We start from the raw sequence: 12,871 nt of genomic DNA on the forward strand, positions 1-12,871 counted from the left end.
TATCTGGTGGCCGCCACTTATTTAATTGGTGACCGCCAAATATTTATCTGGCGGCCGCCACTTATATATCTGGCGGCCGCTACATAATATTTGGCGGCCGCCAGATAACACCTGGCTTCCTGAATCGCGCGCATGTTTTAATGTGTGGTTTAAGAGGTGGATACAGTGTAAAAATTATAATAGCAACATCAATCAACCAAACTTGTAAGAGATTTATTATGAACCAACACTCCAATCCACACTTCTAATAGATATGTTTTTGCATAGAGCAGATTAATATTTGATTTGAATTATGCAAGTATTTGTACTGTGTTTCGATTATTAAGAAGCCTCATCAGGGGTCACGGATATAAATCATGGTTTTTGCTGTAAGCTATGATTGGTTGAGAATTAAATGAAGTTTTGCATTTTGGATTTCCAAGAATGGTGTTCCAATATTTCAGAATTTGTTAACTTTTTTTTATCAATAAGCAGCGGTTGTGTCAACACCCAATAACACTCACCTTTTGCAAAATAATTTATGTGGCGGCCGCCATATAAATTATTTGGCGGCCGCCAGATATATAAGTGGCGGCCGCCAGATATTAAGTGGTGGCCGCCAGATACATAAGTGGCGACCGCCAGATATATATGTGGCGGTCGCCAAATAATAAGTAACGGCCGCCAGATATATATGTGGCGGCCGCCAATTAATAAGTGGCGGCCGCCAGATAAAATATTTTTCATACGTGGCACCAACGGGCTTCCGTAAAGTATTGTCAGCTTCTAAAGACAAGTCGCAATGACAATTTATTACACATTCATGACTACATGTATATAATTCCCTTGTAAAGAAATCTACAGATAAAATGAAGTGTTTAGTTTTTATCTTTTTTATTAGCATGCAAGTGATTAAACACACATTCATCAAGAACATGCCTTCAAAAAGTGTGCCAATACATGTGAAAATCTCTTTGTGATCTAATACAAAGTTTTACACAAGTACTACAATACTACATGGTGCACCAAGCGAAATATAAAAAAGAATAAGTGCACCATCATCTTTTTTCAACTCTTTCATCTTTCAAGGACACATTCAGTTTTGTGATGTATGCTTTTCATTTACTATAGTATTTTTTCATTGATTTCATTTCTTTTAAATGGTTAAATAATATTTTTTTTAAATATAAATGTACATATGTGAATTTGATTTAAAACACAAGATCAAATATTGAGAAGTTTTAACTTCATATAAACAAATATTATAAACGTTAATTAAAATGATATGTCACTCAAGTTGGATACTTTAATGGCACCACATGAAGAAGAATCACTTTTCCAATTTCTATTGCACTCGAGTACCTTCATTTCTCAATAAATTTAATTGATACAAAAGACAGAAAAGAAAAGATACACAATAACACAATTGTCCAGTTTGGGACTTTTTATACCACTATATTCATGCATATAGCACCTAGCTTTCATGACTGCAGAAATATTGCATGCTGTTTTTTTAAACAAAACTGAAAAAATATGTATTTTAAAAATAATAAAGTTTCCAGAACATTAGATATATATATATTATTATGTTTGCTAAATATAATACTGCATTTCAATATCAATACATAATAAATTTCAGAGACAGGGAAAATAGTCTAGATCTTGACATGTTGAGCAGCTTTAGTTTACAGTTGTTTCTAAATCTGATAAATATTAAGGACCTTGAAAGCGGGAAATATTCAAAAGCATCAATATTTGTGTGCACATTATCATTTTTTAGAAAAAAGCACACAAGCAATTCCAAAGTCAGAAAAACCATTCTATAATGAAGTTGGTATATAAATCAGTATTTAAAGTTAACCACATTAGTTTTCAGTTAAAAAAAAAGAGCCTTCAAAGAAAGTCCATCTTGATATATAATCTGAAATTCATTAATTATAATTACATGTATATATAAATGTATGCTGTAAAATAAGTTTACATATAATGTAAAAAAAACTCTAAAAAATGTTGTAGTTAGTTTGTTCCATGACATCCAATGTAAGACATCCTTCTGCAGCTACACAATGAGGTCTATGTTTTAGTGGCTGGTTACTTCAGTAGGGCTTTCACATCCTCTTTTTCTGCACATTCTATTAAAGACTGTCCATCTGGCGATGTCACCGTTTTATCAGCACCCTGTAAAATCAACAAGACTTGAAGAAAAGTTTGGATGGTAAAAATTTCAGGGAATTTATCTCCCTTGCTTTAAGGACAAATGTTTATTTGAGAAATATGAAGCAATTTAAAAGTGACTTCAACCTTTGACTGTTTCAGAGACATGTGCCAAGTTTGCTTGAAATTGGCCCAATTAGTGGTTTTGGAGAAAACGAAAATGTTAAAAGTTAACAACAACGAGGACAGCAACAACAATAATAGACGACAGAAAAGCTTCACTCACCTCTCTTGAGCCTTTGGCTCAGGTGAGCTAGAAACAACTTGTTATATATTTGTGTATTTTATCACTAATATCTCTAAATTTGAGGGCACTTACTAGTTTAAGTAATGTTTCTACACTGGACACATGACCCTCCCATACTGCTGCCAGCAATGGAGTTATGTTGTGTTTGTCCTTTTGCTGTGGAATATAAAGAGATTATTGAGTTGTATGTACACTGCAATATGTTTAAAAATATTAGTCATACAATTTTATGAAGACTATTGTAAACCTTTTTAAGGGTCTCTGTGTCTTAGCTCTAAATTTCTATATCTTGTGTGTTTTAAAATTTCAGATGAAACATTGGTACAGGAATTTGTAAAAATCATAGACAGTGGTATGACTGAAGGATTTTTTTTTTGCTGATAATTCGACAAATTCTTGAATTTGTACCATCCTTTCATGAACATTTTAACATAGAGTCGTAACCTTGTTGTCTATGACTGGAAAGGGCAAGAAAAGCTTTGTGATAATTGGGCCAAAACAAAAAATAGTCTTGTTTCCTGCTACCCGACCTACCCTATTTTTTTGCACCCGACCCTAAAGTTTTTTTTTAAGTTTTGGGGGAAAAAAATTGGGAATTTCAGGAATTTCATTTTCAAAAAGAAAAAATATATTAAAGCAGGTGGTATTTCATGAAACTGTATGTAAAGATGTGTTAATATCTAATTTTAAAATATAATGTTGACCTATATGACATATTTTATTTGGTTATGTATTAGTTCATATCCAAAAAATACCACTGGAAAAAATAAAATAATTTTAAAACATAAAATAATTTCCTACCTACCTACCCTATTTTTTTCAGGCTGGTAGCAGGAAACAAGACTATTATTTTTTTTGGCCTTGTATGTTAACAAATAAAACATAATAGAGATAAAATATACCCACATTGATATTGGCTCCTTTGCTGACAAGGTACTCAATAACTTGTGACTGTCCATAGTCTGCAGCAAAGTGTAGAGGGTACCTGCCCTCCACCTCTTGGTTTACTATATCAGTACCCTAAAAGAGATCATTCACAGTTAATATCATTATGAAAGAAATCAGTCAGGCAGCCACAAACATGCTATGGATTATATTACCACAACCTCAATATGGACACACAGAATGTGAATTTTTAAAGATGACATTCTATGTCAAAATAGTGACAGTTATTCAGCTACCAGTACCAGCTAAACAGGGATATATTCAAGTACTCTGTCTTAGGAAAATCATTGCTTAAAAAATCGAAAATGGTGAGTTAGTAGATAGAATGTTCTTTTACTGACATAATTTTGTCCTACAGATCTGAAAAGACTGTTCTGAGACAGAGTTAGATTAATCAACCTGATGTTCAAGTGGAATATGGGGAAATAAATGAAAACAAATCAAGGAAGGGATCCAATTTCCTAAGGGCTTCTCTCTTGTGTTTTGCAGGCTAGTAGTTGGAATATTGTTTTTTTTAAATAAAGAATGTCAAATTTAATGGCTTACTCTCCTGGAGAAAGCCCCTGTGATTGCACTAAGCAACATGTACAGGTATTCAGATACCCAAACTGCCCCACCCCTTTCTTTACAAATCTACAATTCATAGTTTTACAACCTTTATTAGGAAAAATTTTTTTTTTACTATAAACAGGTATTTCTTTTACAAGTATACAATCATGTAATGCTAGTGCAGGACACGAGGTGCATGTCGATATTGTCAAACTATGCACTTTCAATATTGCACATGCTCACTTTCAAGTTATGCATAACTTCATTTTTTATTGTTACCTTCTCTTCTACAAATTTCTGAACATCGTTTATTTGTCCGTTTTTAACATCCCAAATAAAACTTGTCATTTTTCGTTAAATAAATAAGGAAATCACAAAATAATCAGGGAGTTTTCGGTATAAAATGAAACCGGAAGCGATCCACAGTTGACTCCTACGGTAACAAAATATTTGATTGGATGGAGAAATATGTTCATTGACCAATCAATTACCTTTTCCCAGATCCAAAATTTGTCAACTCGCGTTTAGAATTTTTCGTACATGTAATTATGGCAGAACATAAAAAAATTCCAATTTGGGGGGAGGGGGGGATAAGTGTTTTACAAACATCTCTTGTTCAGTTTATAACGCAGCCACATTTGAGGCCTGTTCTTTCCTTGTAAAAAATGCGGACAGTTACTAAATAAAGAGAAAGGATATGTCCAATAGCTTTGTTTGACGAAACCAACTAAAACAATTTTAGACTTTTGAAGCTCGACAAAATCCGCATGGTTAACATACGGCAGTTGGTTAAAGTGGTTGACTGGTTTAGACAGACCAGGTAATTGACTGATAGTCAGGCTTACATTAATATTGAAAATACACCTCTCAAGATTAAAAATAAGAAAGACAGAACAATTCTTTTCAACTCGTTTTCTTGCACATTATTTATGTACATTTAAATTGAATGTTTATACATGTAAATATTCACAAATCTGGTATCTTTAGCTTTTTGCAACAATTTAAAAAACTTGTATCTGTATATATACTAATGGTTTTAAGGTAGTGTTACGGATTTCGATACTTGAGAGGACATATTATTTTTCATAAGGTTAAATTGAATTTTACCAATTTTCGATTTTTGATGTTCATATATAAAGCTGAATTATGATTTTTGAAGTCTCGCACTAATCCAATATTAAGTTTTTTTTTTTGGAAGGGGGAGGTATATCGTTACAGAAATTAAGCATTACGGTTTGAAGTTAGTTTCCAGCAATAGAAATTGAAATTCTTGGCATTAAATAAAATTATCGTTTGTTTTAAGAGAGCCGACTGGGGTTCTATAGTGTTAAATCTACAATAGAGAAACTCTTTAAGAATGCAATTACACTTGAAATTAAAAAAAACTCAGCAATATTCGATAGTTAACCAAAATCCGGGGAAATCCTTTGATTTCAGTGAGGTGTATACTCTCGTATTTTCCCCTAACACTGATTCTGTTGATTTTCATTTATTTTTTTATCGTTAATTCTAAATCGTTTCTAAGTATTTTTTTTTTAAATTGAATGATGAGAACGCTTTACAGTATTACTCCTGTCTCGCTCTCTTCTTTCTTTCTTTTCTTTCTATCTTTTTTTTTTTTTGAAAAATGATGTGGACGTTTGTGCGTACAAACGTACGCCTGGCTACGCGCCTGCCCTTGGACTTCACAAATTCCAATTATTTGTAGTTTCTGTTCATATTTTTGCAGAGGTTGCACATACTGAAGTGAAATTTAGCATACAGATTTATCAGAAAAAAATATCTAGGTCAAGTTCTGTTTTGGATATAATTGCAGTGCCTTTTTGACAGAGTTATGCCCATTTGAACATAAAAAAATTCCAATTTGGGGGGAGGGGGGCATAAGTGTCTTTTTTTTTTTTTTTTGTAAAATGATGTGGACGTTTGTGCGTACAAACGTACGTCTGGCTACGCGCCTGATTTCTTGTCGTATTTTTTACAATTCCGATATGCATAACAGGTAATATCTTAAAAAGTCTTTGTGTGAAAATGTTGTAATTCATATTTTTTGAAAGAAATTATTCATCTCTTTATTTTAACAAAGAAAAAAGTATACCTTTATGATAAAATAAACGAGAAATATGACGTTTTCTTTTATTTTCATACTATTGTGTCATAGATATTGACCTTTCTGCATTAAAAAGGTAGGTAAGCACTGACAAATATCTGAATATAAAACTATTTTGCGAAAAACGGGTATTTTGTTTTGATTAGAAACAATTAAAACAGATTAATTCTTTTCTTCTTTATTCTAATAATTCTGTTTCTCCCCCCCCCCCCCCCCCCCATTTCCCTGTCAACAACCAACACCTATTAGAACCTAAGAATGACTTAATTATAAAATCTACATGTACCATAAATCAGTAAGCAAATATAGGTACGTTTCTTAATTTTTTTCTTAGTTTTATCCAGAAAATACAATTAATGTAAACATAAAATTTAACATCATTCCCTGATTTTAGCCGCTTTCTTTGCTGAATTTTATCTTTTTGCACTTATATATCAGCATATCATCGAGCAACTAAAATTGCTATGAATTATCAACCAAAGGAAGATAATTCTAATATTCACAAACTCCATAAATCAAATAAAACTGTTATTAATGATGAATAAATTCTTTTTGTAAATTGTGTACGTTATTTATTATTAACAATGTTATGCCTATATCAAACTTGCATAGTGGTAGAGTATTTTGAAATCATTTCCAAATAAGTTGAGTTTAATATTTTTTTTATTTAGAAAAAGGCTTTCGAAAATGACTCTTGAAATAATGAATGGGGTACACATTACATTCCTTTCGTCAAAACTTGAATTACGTTTAAAACATATATTTATAAAAACAAAATTAATTCGTTAAATGAAAGAGCCCGCTAGATCTTGCTCATTTAAGAGCTGAAAAATGGTTTTCAGAATGCACTAGAACCCAAGAAAATTTACCCAACTTAATTATAATTTTTTTTAATTGAGGGACGGAAAACCACTCTCACACCCATCCCCCTTTTTTTACAATCACACACACCAGCAAATAAACTCCTGTAAAATGTAAAGATGTGAAGGTAAGGGTTAAACAGAAACTAATGTAACAAAATAAAATACTAATAATAAAACACAACGGGGGTGGGTGGTTGGTTAATTATATACATTGTTATATTAGTTTGTTATCCAAACCAATTTTTATGTCCCGTCATTGTCCGGGCATAAATAGTTTGTCATGTCCATCCGTCCCGCTTTCACGGCCAGGAACACGTTAAGTTCCAAGACAGTACCGTTGTCAGAAACATTTAAAGTTAAGCACTAAAAATGGCTCGTTGTCATGAAAATACAGGTAAGGTTATGACAAAAACTGTCCGGTGTCATTACTTTAGAAGACAGGTCGTAAGCAGTTTTTCATTTTTTAAGTTAAATAATTCAACCAATGTCTGAAATTGCAATGGGGAATAGGACTGACACCCCTTTTGGTGTTGTATGAATTTCAGCCGTTAAAATGAAGTAATAAAAGAGGAGTTTGCGTTGGCGATATTAAAACCTGGTGAAATCAAAACTTGATTTCATTCATTTTCCTTCTGAGATGTTATATTTTTTGTAAATAGAATATCATATATGTACCAATTGATGCAGTCAGTATCAGGACATGTTATAAGCCTTTACGGGAAAAAATAAAACAAATAAAAACTGAAATATTTGATTTATTATAATTTATGTCCGTTGTCATGACAAGATACGAAAATTTAGTCCGTTGTCATCGGTCCGTTGTCGCTACCACAGGCACCTGAAGTATGGATAATACCCCCCTTTTTTGAATGAAAAAAAATGTAAGAATGTATAATATCTCGAAAAGAATGGCCCCATTCGGTATAATAAAATTTTTTATTATACCGAATGGGGCCATTCTTTAAACGTGAGAAAAAGTACAATCTGTTTGCATATAACGGCATATAGATATGTTTGACGGGGAAATTTTATATTTTCGAGGTATTATACATTCTTACATTTTTTTCATTCAAAAAAAGGGGGGGGGGGTATTATCCATACTGCAGGTACCTGTGTCGCTACTTGACTGTACGTATACACTAGGAAGTAGGTCGAATTTAGTTTTTTAATCAGGCACGTAGCATCGTTTCTGAAAGTGGGGGGGGGGGGCAACCTGAGAAAATTTTTTTTTAATTTACCTAAAAAAAAGATGACAAGCAAAAAAAAAACGCATTTTTTTTCTTGCCCAAACTCGAAAATCCTATTTCGTGGGGAGGGGGGGGGGTGGTAGTGGCCAACTTTTTTTTCAATTTAGACCAACTTCCTTTAGGCCATAATAAATAAATTGCTAGATTCTCATCCGAATTTTATAAAAAATCGAGGCGGGCGGGTGGCTTTTATTTTATATTTTTTATTTTCAATTTTGCAGATTTTTTATTGACCTGGTCACATGGTGTAATTTTATCTACAATACCCGAATAAAAGTCACTGTAAAGGTTTAGTTATCTCTTACTTCACATCATCATCAATCTTTTTCGACGAATGACCCTTGTTTAAAATATATAGGCATGTATTACAGCAGTTACCATCTTTTCAGCTGTCAAAATCATGTCAACTTTCGCGGGATTTAAAAAGAAAGTAGAATGGTAGATGATTAAATACTGATCCTGATCAGAATTAAGACGAAGAAAAACAGAAATAAAAGAAATCGAGGCGGAGGTATAAAATCGGGGCGGGTGGGGATGAGAATCTAGGAATATTTTTATTATGGCCTTAACTTCCATTTTTTTCCCATATATCCTTGCTATGGATATACTGTGGTAAAAATTTGGGGGGGGGGGGGAGGGGGGCAACCATCTTTTCAACGGACATTTTCTATAGTAAAGGTAATGTTGGGGGAAAAAGTGGAGGGGGGGTGGCCCCCCCTGCCCCCCCTCCCTGTTGCCTGTTGCTACGTGCCTGTTAATGCTTTGATAAATTTCAAACATGCCTTAAATAAATGGGTGAACTAATTAGTCATAAGAAACTAAACGTATGCTATTTTCTATATTTCATATAATGTTCAGCTTTTGTTTGTAATATGTATATGGGCTTCAGCCTTTTTTCTTAAAAAAACTAATTTCAAAGTGAAGGAAGAAATATGCTCGATAACTCTCGATTCCTGCCTACATTTTGCACTCATTTTGTTTAATATTAATGGCAATTTGGCCATAAAATCGTTTTTAATACAAAGAACAGTTAAGTGGTATTTGATGAATTGTTTTAATATCAGCACAAATTCACAAAAATGAGCTTAACCTAGTTTCACAATTGATAAACTAGGTTTATCGACTGTAAACTATAGTTTACAAACCGTAAACTATAGTTAACGATTCGTAAAGTATAGTTTTCATCTGTAAAACTATATTTAACGGTTGTTAACTATAGTTTACGAATGATAATCTAAGTTTATCTGTCTGTAATAAGCGTTAACAATAGATTTTGTTGATAAACAAAGATTCACGTTTGTAAACTATAGTTTACAATCGTAAACTATAGTTAAGAGTTATTAATCATAGTTTCACAAATCTTAAAACTATATTTTATCAGATCGTTAACTATAGTTAACGGTTTACAAATCGTGAAACTGTATTTATCAGATAATCTATGATTACAAGTTACTACTACATGAATAAGAAAAATACAAATTTTGACCAGATTGCAAAATAATACAAAAATGAACCCATAAAAAGGATGGGTTGAGGGTTTTTCCATCGCACTAACAGGGTAACAGAAATGGCGCAACAAAAACAAAGATTTTTTTTTTATTTAAAAAATCCGTAAACATGGTAACTATCCGACGGTTTAAGATCAAATAGATTTCTCATAGCGGCATGAATTGAATTATAAATGTATCTGTGTGATAATTTTTTTTGTTTTTGTTTTTTTTTTTTGTCGTTTTTTTTTTTATATAAACATATCTATGATAATATTGTTTTTGTCGTTTTTTTGTCTATAAAGTATACAAATCCCCCCCTCTTGAAACACAAAAAGCTTTGGTTTGAATTTTTGAAAAAAAATTGTCCATTGTCCATATCACCTGTAAAAAAGAATTTTTGTTTCACAAGGGGGGGGGGGGTATTTTCCGTTTTTCGTTGATTTCTTTTGTGAAAAACAAAAGTTTTACCAAATTTTTATAGTTATCTCTCTTTGTTTTCCCAAATTAGTAATGTTTTATGAAAATTTATATAATAATCTAATAAAAACAATATTAAAAATCCTTCGAATATGTTAACTTTTGAAAATTATAACTTGGCGGTAGGCGGAAAAACAATATGTATTCAAATAGCATAGTATCTGCTATTATATATATTATATTATTTTTATCATTGATGAACTATTCAAAGATTTTATGCAAACGTTAATTTAAGAGCTTATATCTCAAAGTAAAAGATTCCCGGCAGTCATTGGTTCATATTTCTCTTCATTTTGAATAAATTTCCTTGCCTATTCAAAAAATTCTTTTAGGAGTGAACATCCTCTGTCTATACCGTTTACACCTACTGTGTGCCCCTTGTCTTGATCGGGAAATGTACCGGGAAAAATCCGTCAATATGTAAAATATGGCCTAATAATTACTATGAAAAACGTCAGTCAGCATTTGACTCCATGATAAATTGTATTTGCTGTCAAGATCATTGCTTCGACCACGGAACTTTTGAAATTATGACTTTCTAAAACAAGACTTTTGATATTCTTGTTTCAGCAACTTGTTTGTCAATAATTTAATATATACGTATTAAAAATTTCTGTATTTTTAAGTTCGTGTAGATCCAATATTTTATTTTTGTTTTACTGATAATATTTCAGGAATTGTTATACGTTTGCACTCTATATATTTAAGAACATCAGAGAATGGTAAGCACGTTCGGGTATATACACTACTCCTAAGACGACCCCCAAAAAGATTCAAAATTTTCTGCAAAATGCTTTCTCTTTCTTAAGAGTACATATACATTTGATCATTTTTGTTATACACGTATTTATTGATCAGTCTGACTAAATCAAGCCCTTACTATTTCACTTCTAACAAAGTGTAATAGGGACTAGCTTTAGTCAGACCGTTTATTGATAAACTTTTATGTTAAGAAAAAGACACCGGACTAGAAAAACTTAACAAGTACTGACAACGGACATTTTGCGTTTAAATTGCGATTTCTTAAAGCCTGCTACAAAGAAAAGGATGTCAGTTGCCTAAAACATGTAAAATTAAGTTTTTCTTCATATTTCAAAATAAAAGGACCATTTTAATAAATTTTACGTAAGAAATATTAAATTTTCAGGCTGACGATCATGACTTCACACATGGGCATGTGATTGCCAACGCAAACTCCTCTTTTATTACTTCATTTTAACGGCTGAAATTCATACAACACCAAAAGGGGTGTCAGTCCTATTCCCCATTGCAATTTCAGACATTGGTTGAATTATTTAACTTAAAAAATGAAAAACTGCTTACGACCTGTCTTCTAAAGTAATGACACCGGACAGTTTTTGTCATAACCTTACCTGTATTTTCATGACAACGAGCCATTTTTAGTGCTTAACTTTAAATGTTTCTGACAACGGTACTGTCTTGGAACTTAACGTGTTCCTGGCCGTGGCTTTGCTCGGTTCAACGCTCATGCAGTTTCAAAGAAACTATTCAAGATATTTTCATCAAACTTCCAATGCTGATATATATTGATGAGAGCTATTCAACTGTATCAATATATCTGATCGTGATTTTTCCTTTGACCTTGACGTTACTTTTCTTAAATTGGTGTTTAGCTCAGTTTTAAAGAAACTATTCATTCAAGATAGTGAAATCAAACTGCATATGCTGATAAATACTAATATACGCTATTCAAATTCATCAACATTTTTCAACTTGTCATTTCCTTTGACCTTGACCTAACTTTTCTTAAATTAGTGCTCAGTTTTAGAAATTAAACCAAGGCAGCGTAATCAAACCTCAAAGGCTGATACATACTAAATAGTAATGTAAACTATTCAACTGCGTCACCATTTTTCACCTTTCTTGGTCCCTGACCTTGACCTATAGTGTTTACTTCGGTTTTAAGAAACTATTCATATTTTTTTCATACTTTATATATGCTGATGCGTATTTGTGAGAGCTACTCAACTGCATCAAAAACGTTTAACCTTCAAGTGCATTTTCCTGTGACCACGTATATATATATATATAGTCTCACTTTTCTTTAAGTTGCATTTTGCCCTGTTTTAAAGAAACCATTCATCTTATTTATTTCAAACTTTATAATTATGCTAATCCATACTCATATATAAGCTAAAGTGCAACAACATTTTTAAACCTTTTTTGACCCTGACCTCACTTTTCTTAAAGTTTTTAGCTCTGTTTTAAAGAAACCATTCAATATGTTATTAGGGAGAGCTTCATGTATTCAACTGTTCAAATACTTTTGACCTTGCATTTTCCTGTGACCTTGACCTCACTTTTTTAAAATATGCATTTGCTTACTTTTAAAGAAACAATTTAAGATATTGTATGTAAGCTTATGCACTTATATATACTTTGGTGACAATTAATCATCTTTATCCATTTTTTAAGATTTCAAGTTTAAATAAACATTTCAGGATGATCTCATCAATTCATACACTTACATGTATACAATATTTCTTATCCCATGACCGACAAATTTTTCTTTGATCTTCGCAAGGGTGTATTTCTCATATCAACATAAGTGTGGTGATATATTAAATATCACATATGTGATATAAAGCTAGTGATATCCAACGGTTATACTCCGGATGTAGGAGGAGCTATGCAAATGAGACAAAAATTCGTTTAGAACTAGATTTTAATGAACTAACAAAAACAAGAGAAAAACAAAACAAAACAGTTTAAATCAAAATGCACAAATCTTT

At 32.0% G+C, this 12,871-nt stretch overlaps 1 protein-coding gene across 1 annotated transcript; it reads right to left on the reverse strand.

Moving 5' to 3' along the window:
• Nucleotides 1-856: 856 nt before the first annotated feature.
• On the reverse strand, nucleotides 857-4,374 carry LOC134253950 (myotrophin-like). The gene is made up of 4 exons (XM_062736526.1): nucleotides 4,214-4,374; nucleotides 3,347-3,460; nucleotides 2,513-2,596; nucleotides 857-2,157 (listed from the first exon to the last, which is right to left on the reverse strand). The coding sequence occupies exons 1-4, from the start codon at nucleotides 4,280-4,282 to the stop codon at nucleotides 2,071-2,073; spliced, it is 354 nt and encodes a 117-aa protein (XP_062592510.1). The 5' UTR covers nucleotides 4,283-4,374; the 3' UTR covers nucleotides 857-2,070.
• Nucleotides 4,375-12,871: the final 8,497 nt, after the last annotated feature.

The sequence above is a fragment of the Saccostrea cucullata genome, unplaced genomic scaffold (assembly GCF_032062105.1).
Source record: "Saccostrea cucullata isolate Sc308-1 unplaced genomic scaffold, CSIRO_AGI_Scuc_v1 ctg194, whole genome shotgun sequence".
In the NCBI taxonomy this organism is placed as follows: Eukaryota; Metazoa; Mollusca; class Bivalvia; order Ostreida; family Ostreidae; genus Saccostrea; species Saccostrea cuccullata.

What these genes read in the sequence shown, in the direction of transcription:
- LOC134253950 (XM_062736526.1), bottom strand. Translation starts at nt 4,282, where the DNA reads ATGACAAGTTTTATTTGGGATGTTAAAAACGGACAAATAAACGATGTT. An exon ending in AGAAATTTGTAGAAGAGAAG is followed by an intron (nt 3,461 to 4,213) that starts GTAACAATAAAA and finishes GATCTCTTTTAG; the next exon opens with GGTACTGATATAGTAAACCA. An exon ending in GCAAAGGAGCCAATATCAAT is followed by an intron (nt 2,597 to 3,346) that starts GTGGGTATATTT and finishes TATATTCCACAG; the next exon opens with CAAAAGGACAAACACAACAT.